The 8035-nt window shown below is 47.7% G+C and overlaps 1 protein-coding gene across 7 annotated transcripts in view; it reads right to left on the bottom strand.

The window, feature by feature from the left end:
• Positions 1 to 315: 315 nt before the first annotated feature.
• Positions 316 to 8035, bottom strand: part of LOC115197684 (LHFPL tetraspan subfamily member 3 protein-like) — a 50368-nt gene continuing 42648 nt past the window's right edge. For 4 of the 7 annotated variants that reach the window (XM_029759435.1, XM_029759434.1, XM_029759437.1 and 1 more), the window contains exons 3-5: positions 3371 to 3607; positions 1607 to 1635; positions 802 to 981 (exon numbers count right to left, since the gene is read on the bottom strand). In XM_029759435.1, the coding sequence (XP_029615295.1) occupies positions 1619 to 1635; positions 3371 to 3607 (254 nt within the window). In that variant the 3' untranslated portion in view covers positions 802 to 981; positions 1607 to 1618. Of the gene's footprint in view, positions 625 to 801; positions 982 to 1606; positions 1636 to 3370; positions 3608 to 8035 lie in introns of those variants that run through there. The other 3 variants (XM_029759438.1, XM_029759440.1, XM_029759439.1) reach the window with 3 other exon arrangements.

Here is an 8035-nt window from a genome sequence, read left to right as displayed (position 1 = left end):
CTCTGACATGCGCTGTCAACTGTGGGACCTTATATAGACAGGTGTGTGCCTTTCCAAATCATGTCCAATCCATTGAATTTACCACAGGTGGACTCCAATCAAGTTGTAGAAACATCTCAAGGATGATCAATGGAAACAGGATGCACCTGAGCTCAATTTCGAGTCTCATAGCAAAGGGTCTGAACACTTATGTAAATAAGGTATTTCTGTTTAGAATTTTTTATAAATGTGCATAAACCAAAAAAAAAACGTTTGCTTTGTCATTATGGGATATTGTGTGTAGATTGATGAGGGGAAAAAAACAATTTAATCAATTTTAGCATAAGGCTGTAACGTAACTGAATACTTTCCCAATGCACTGTATGTGTTCAAATGTGACTGTCTACATGAGTGTGATAGTGTGTGTGTGTCTGTATGTGTGTGTGTGTGTGTGTGTGTCTGAGTGTGTGTGTTTTTTTCTCACTACAATATGTGATAACAAGAACAATACTTCAACACAGTTTTTCATCCATATTCTTGCAGATAATCCATACGTCTTCTGTTGGTCAGTCAAAGTCCCTGTCCCTGTCCCTGTCTTGGTCGATGATCGGCTGTGTGAAGATTGTCTTGTCTCTGCTGGGGTTCCTAGGGGTTCAGTGATAGTAGAATAGTGTGGAGGTAGAGAGACTGTAGGACTGTGAGCAGGACCAGTATCACATATCATTGGCAGATCCACTATAGACTAGAAGGTTATAACTAGAATACAGTGCATGGGTGAATGAATGGGAGGCATCTGGCTACATGGGGGTTTTTTTCCTCTCCTGTCTGTTTCGCTCACTCATTGTCCACCTCTCTTTCTCTTTTACTCTCTTCTCCTCTCGATCTCTCTCTACTCTCTCTCACAGCCATGGTGTGCCAGTGTCGTCCTCTTCTGGGGGTGATGGGTAAAACTCTGGAGCGTGATGATGAAAGTTACACATACACACAAGGAAACGCAGACACCTGAGAGAGAGAGAGAGATAGAGATTGGATAAAAAGAGATAAAAAGAGATAGAAAGAGAGAGAGAGGGTGACAGAGAGAGAGAGACAGGATAGAGAGAGAGACAGAGACGAGAGAGAGAGAGAGAGAGAGAGAGAGAGAGAGAGAGAGAGAGAGAGAGGGTGACAGAAAGAGAGAGACAGAGACAGAGACAGGAGAGAGAAAGAGAGAAAGAGAGAAGGTGACAGAAAGAGAGAGACAGACAGGAGAGAGAGAGACAGAGAGCGGGTGACAGAAAGAGAGAGACAAGGACAGGAGAGAGAGAGAGAGACAGGGGAGAGAGAGAGACAGAGACAGAAGAGAGAGAGCGAGAGAGAGAGAGGGGGGGGGGAAGGGGACATATGCTCTGACGATGAAAATGTACGATCCATTTCCTCTGTATTACCATAATAGCACAGTGAGGACACATACTACATTTCCTGGCCAATCCTGATATGACATTAAATAGGACATGACCATTTTACACATACTAAAGAGACCCACACTGAATAATTCATATCACAGACACATGTTTCAGGCACAAGAGTTTTGTTTGAATCGGCCTGTTTTGTCAAGGAAGGTAGTTTGACTGTATTTCTCATCACTCACCTATGGGTTGTTTTAGGCATTCCCAGCTTCTATGTGAGAAGGAGAGAGGGAGGGGGGTGGGGAGATGGGGACGGGGAGAGAGAGGGAGGGGGGAGATGAGGTGGGCAGAGAGAGGGAGGGGGGTGGGGAGATGGGGTGGGCAGAGAGAGAGAGGGGGGAGATGAGGTGGGCAGAGAGAGAGGGGAAAGAGGGGGTGGGGAGATGGGGACGGGGAGAGAGAGGGAGGGGGAGATGGGAGTGGGTAGAGAGAGGGAGAGGGGAGATGGGGGTGGGCAGAGAGAGAGGGAGAGGGGAGGGAGAGGGGAGATGGGGTGGGCAGAGAGAGAGGGAGGGAGAGGGAGAGGGGAGATGGGGGTGGGCAGAGAGAGGGGGTGGGGAGATGGGGGTGGGCAGAGAGAGAGAGGGGAGATGGGGGTGGGGAGAGAGAGGGAGGGGGAGATGGGGTGGGTAGAGAGAGGGGGTGGGGAGATGGGGACGGGGAGAGAGAGGGAGGGGGAGATGGAGTGGGTAGAGAGAGGGAGAGGGGGAGATGGGGTGGGCAGAGAGAGAGGGAGAGGGGAGGGAGAGGGGAGATGGGGTGGCAGAGAGAGAGGGAGGGGAGAGGGAGAGGGGAGATGGGGGTGGGCAGAGAGAGGGGGTGGGGAGATGGGGGTGGGCAGAGAGAGAGAGGGGAGATGGGGGTGGGGAGAGAGAGGGAGGGGGAGATGGGGTGGGTAGAGAGAGGGGGTGGGGAGATGGGGTGGGCAGAGAGAGAGAGGGGAGAGGTGAGATGGGGGTGGGGAGAGAGAGAGGGAGAGGGGAGATGGGGGTGGGGAGAGAGAGAGGGAGAGGTGAGATGGGGGTGGGGAGAGAGAGAGAGAGGGAGGAGATGGGGTGGGGAGAGGGGAGGGGGGAGATGGGGGTGGGGAGAGAGAGGGGAGAGAGGAGATAGGTTCATAGTTATTAGTTAATATTCCTGGATTTGTTTTGAATCATCAAAGTCACATAATGTGTAACAACCTATTGTATATTATGGGATTTGATGTTCTATGTGTGTAGTACCAATGACAACCAGCAGGCGTGTCAGTCTGGACCACTGCAGTCCTCTGGTATTCATGGTAGTGTGTGTTTGAGAGGTGTATGGTTTTCATTGAGACAGGATAACAGTGAGCTGAGCAATCATCCATTTGTCATCCATCCCTCCATTTTTCTCCATCACTCCATTCAAAAGCCCCCTGGCTGCAAGTTACACATCTGCTGCAACATCAGTCTGTTTATCTCTCTCTCTCTCTCTCTCTCTCTCTCTCTCTCTCTCTCTCTGTCTCTCTCTCTCTCTGTCTCTCTCTCTCTCTCTGTCTCTCTCTCTCTCTCTCTCTCGTCTGTCTGTCTGTCTGTCTGTCTGTCTGTCTGTCTGTCTGTCTGTCTGTCTGTCTGTCTGTCTGTCTGTCTGTCTGTCTCTCTGTCTCTCTGTCTGTCTCTCTCTGTCTGTCTGCGCTCTGTGCGTGCGCGGTGTGCGTGCACTCTGTGCGCGTGTGCTGTGTGCGTGTGCTCTGTGTGCGTGCGCTGTGTGCGTGCGCTGTGTGCGTGCGCTCTGTGTGCGTGCACTCTGTGCGAGAGAAAGAGAGAGCGAGAGAGAGACAGCGAGAGAGAGAGAGCGAGTGAGAGAGTGAGCGAGAGAGAGAGTGAGCGAGAGAGAGCGAGAGAGTGAGAGAGAGAGATATATAGGGTAGAGCAATAGTGTTTTCAGGTCCTAATGTGTCCTAATGGAATTCTCTCCAGTCTCACCCTTGCTCTCGGCCAGTAGCTCCTCGGTCATGAGTCCGTCCTGCCTGTTGCCCAGTACAAAAGCCAGGAAGGAGAGCATGAGGGCATTCAGAACCCCCATGATAGCCAGGATGTAAGCCCAGCGCATGGAACACGCTCCCAGGCTGTACTTGTCCGTCTGCTCCCCACACATCCTCCGCACCTCGTCACTGTCCCAGCCATCTGGGTAGATTATACAGCCCATCACCAGACATACACCTGGAGGGAGGAGAGGAGGAGGGAGAGGAGAGGAGAGGAGGAGGAGGAGGGAGAGGAGAGGAGGAAGAGGGAGAGGAGAGGAGGAAGAGGGAGAGGAGGAAGTGTAGGGGTAGCAAGGGAAAGTAGTGGGATAAAGAGGGGAAAGAATAGAGAGAAAGATGTTATTTCAAGCTTTCTAACTCATTGACCTTCCATCACCTCCTATAGTCTCCTATAGTCTTCCATCACCTCCTACAGTCTTCCGTCACCTCCTACAGTCTTCCGTCACCTCCTATAGTCTTCCATCACCTCCTATAGTCTCCTATAGTCTTCCATCACCTCCTACAGTCTTCCGTCACCTCCTATAGTCTTCCATCACCTCCTATAGTCTCCTATAGTCTTCCATCACCTCCTACAGTCTTCCGTCACCTCCTACAGTCTTCCGTCACCTCCTATAGTCTTCCATCACCTCCTATAGTCTTCTATAGTCTTCCATCACCTCCTATAGTCTTCCATCACCTCCTATATTCTCCAATAGTCTTCCGTCACCTCCTACAGTCTTCCGTCACCTCCTACAGTCTTCCGTCACCTCCTACAGTCTTCCGTCACCTCCTATAGTCTTCCATCACCTCCTATAGTCTCCTATAGTCTTCCATCACCTCCTATAGTCTCCTATAGTCTTCTATAGTCTTCCATCACCTCCTATAGTCTCCTATAGTCTTCTATAGTCTTCCATCACCTCCTATAGTCTTCTCCTGCTCTTAATGCACTCAACTATCAATCTACTTTACCCCCCCCTCTCTCTCTCTCTGTCTCTCTCCCCCCCCTCGTCTCTCTGTCTCTCTCTCTGTCTCTCTGTCTCTCTCTCTCTCTGTCTCTCTCTCTCTCTCTCTCTCTCTCTCCTCTTTCTCTCTCTCTCCTCTTTCTCTCTCTGTCTCTCTCTCTCTTTCTCCATCTCCTCTCTCTCAATTCAATTCAATTCAATTCGCTTTATTGGCATGACGTAACAATATACATATTGCCAAAGCTTATTTTGGATATTTACAATATAAAAATAAATAAAAATGAGAATCAAAATTGTCAACGGGACAACAGTAACAACAATAACCAAGGGTCAAAATAACCATACATTCAACAATAACAATAAGCATACAGTAGAGGACATGTGCAGGTTTATTGGTCTGTCAGACACTGTCCCTCAAGTTATGGCAGGCAGCAATGTAGTGCGCTGCCAACTCGCTCTCCCTCTCCTCTCTCTCTCTCCCCCCCTCTCTCTCTATCTCTCAATTCATTTCGATTCAAGGGGCTTTATTGGCATGGGAAACATATGTTAACATTGCCAAAGCAAATGAGGTAGATAATATGCAAAAGTTAAATAAACAATAAGAATTAACAGTAAACATTACACTCACAGAAGTTTCAAAAGAATAAAGACATTACAAATGTCATATTATGTCTATATACAGTGTTGTAACGATGTACAAATGGTTAAAGTACAAAAGGGAAAATAAATAAGCATAAATATGGGTTGTATTTACAATGGTGTTTGTTCTTCACTGGTTGACCTTTTCTTGTGGCAACAGGTTACAAATATTGCTGCTGTGATGGCACACTGTGGTATTTCACCCAATAGATATGGGAGTTTATCAAAATCGGGTTTGTTTTCTAATTCTTTGTGGGTCTGTGTAATCTGAGGGAAATATGTGTCTCAAATATGGTTATACATTTGGCAGGAGGTTAGGAAGTGCAGCTCAGTTTCCACCTCATTTTGTGGGCAGTGTGCTCATAGCATGTCTTCTCTTGAGAGCCAGGTGTGCCTACGGCGGCCTTTCTCAATAGCAAGGCTATGCTCACTGAGTCTGTACATAGTCAAAGCTTTCCTTAAGTTTGGGTCAGTCACAGTGGTCAGGTATTCTGCCACTGTGTACTCTCTGTTTAGGGCCAAATAGCATTCTAGTTTGCTCTGTTTTTTTGTTAATTCTTTCCAATGTGTCAAGTAATTATCTTTTTGTTTTCTCATGATTTGGTTGGGTCTGATTGTGTTTCTGTCCTGGGGATCTGTGGGGTCTGTTTGTGTTTTTATGTCTGTCTGTCTGTCTGTCTGTCTGTCTGTCTGTCTGTCTGTCTGTCTGTCTGTCTGTCTGTCTGTCTGTCTGTCTGTCTGTCTCTCTCTCTCTCTCTCTGTCTCTCTCTCTCTCTCCCTCTATCCCTCTCTGTCTGTCTCTCTGTCTCTCTCTCTCTCTAGCTACTTGTGAACATTGTGTTCACTGAGGAAATGTACGAGTCTGCTGTTAATGATAATGCAGAGGATTTTCCCAAGGTTGCTGTTGACGCATATCCCAGATAATATCCACTTTTGTGGATTGGGGTGATCAGTCCTTGGTTCCAAATATTGGGGAAGATGCCAGAGCTAAGGATGATGTTAAAGAGTTTAAGTATAGCCAATTGGAATTGGTGGTCTGTATATTTAGGATACCATCAACACCACAGGCCTTTTTGGGTTGGAGGGTTTGTATTTTGTCCTGTACTTCATTCAATGTAATTGAAGAATCCAGTGGGTTCTGGTAGTCTTTAATAGTTGATTTTAATGTTTGTATTAGATCATGTATATGTTTTAGCTGTTTGTTCTTTGTTATAGAGCCAAAAAGATTGGAGAAGTGGTTTACCCATACATCTCTGTTTTGGATAGATAATTCTTTGCGTTGTTGTTTGTTTAGTGTTTTCCAATTTTCCCAGAAGTGGTTAGTCTATGGATTCCTCAAATACATTGAGCTTTCATTCTTTCATTCTTTCGTTCTTTCGTTCTTTCTTTCTTTCTCTATCCCTCTATCCCTCTCTGTCTGTCTGTCTGTCTGTCTGTCTGTCTGTCTGTCTGTCTGTCTGTCTGTCTGTCTGTCTGTCTGTCTGTCTGTCTGTGTCTGTCTGTCTGTCTGTCTGTCTGTCTGTCTGTCTGTCTGTCTGTCTGTCTGTCTGTCTGTCTGTCTCTCCCTCTATCCCTCTCTGTCTGTCTGTCTGTCTGTCTGTCTGTCTGTCTGTCTGTCTGTCTGTCTGTCTGTCTGTCTGTCTGTCTCCCTCTCTGTCTGTCTGTCTGTCTGTCTGTCTGTCTGTCTGTCTGTCTGTCTGTCTGTCTGTCTGTCTGTCTCTCTGTCTCTCTCTCTCTCTTGGCATCGCCAGTTTACTAACCCCTGGTCCTCATCATCACCCACACCTGGTTCTCATCATTACCCACACCTGGTCCTCATCATCACCCACACCTGGTCCTCATCATTACACACACCTGGTCCTCATCATTACACACACCTGGTCATCATTACACACCTGGTCCTCATCATTACCCACACCTGGTCCTCATCATCACCCACACCTGGTCCTCATCATTACCCACACCTGGTCCTCATCATTACCCACACCTGGTCCTCATCATTACCCACACCTGGTCCTCATCATTACCCACACCTGGTCCTCATCATTACCCACACCTGGTCCTCATCATTACCCACACCTGGTCCTCATCATCACCCACACCTGGTCCTCATCATTACCCACACCTGGTCCTCATCATTACCCACACCTGGTCCTCATCATTACCCACACCTGGTCCTCATCATTACCCACACCTGGTCCTCATCATTACCCACACCTGGTCCTCATCATTACCCACACCTGGTCCTCATTACCCACACCTGGTCCTCATCATCACCCACACCTGGTCCTCATCATTACACACACCTGGTCCTCATCATTACACACCTGGTCCTCATCATTACCCACACCTGGTCCTCATCATTACCCACACCTGGTCCTCATCATCACCCACACCTGGTCCTCATCATTACACACCTGGTCCTCATCATTACCCACACCTGGTCCTCATCATTACCCACACCTGGTCATCATCATTACCCACACCTGGTCCTCATCATTACCCACACCTGCTCCTCATCATTACACACACCTGGTCCTCATTACCCACACCTGATCCTCATTACACACACCTGCTCCTCATCATTACCCACACCTGGTCCTCATCATTACCCACACCTGGTCCTCATCATCACCCACACCTGGTCCTCATCATCACCCACACCTGGTCCTCATCATTACCCACACCTGGTCCTCATCATTACACACCTGGTCCTCATCATTACACACCTGGTCCTCATCATTACCCACACCTGGTCCTCATCATTACCCACACCTGGTTCTCATTCATTCCTTGGTTACTCTCCCTTATTTTAGTAGCCATCAGTCACTGGGTAGTATTGCTTTTGATTCACATTCTGTACTCTTCTCATGTTTTGTTTATCTGCATTTATCTTTATGAAACTGACCTTCTGGACCTGCTTCCTGACTCCCGGTGTATACGTAACAGCAAGCTTGCAAGGAAATAGCAGAGAAAACAACTACAAACAACATCAGAGGCAGCAGAAACAACAAGGCTAAAAAGCT

Source organism: Salmo trutta, chromosome 7, assembly GCF_901001165.1.
Source record: "Salmo trutta chromosome 7, fSalTru1.1, whole genome shotgun sequence".
Lineage (NCBI taxonomy): Eukaryota > Metazoa > Chordata > Actinopteri > Salmoniformes > Salmonidae > Salmo > Salmo trutta.
Note: the sequence above shows the minus strand (reverse complement) of the source record. Positions and strands in the feature narration are given on the sequence as shown.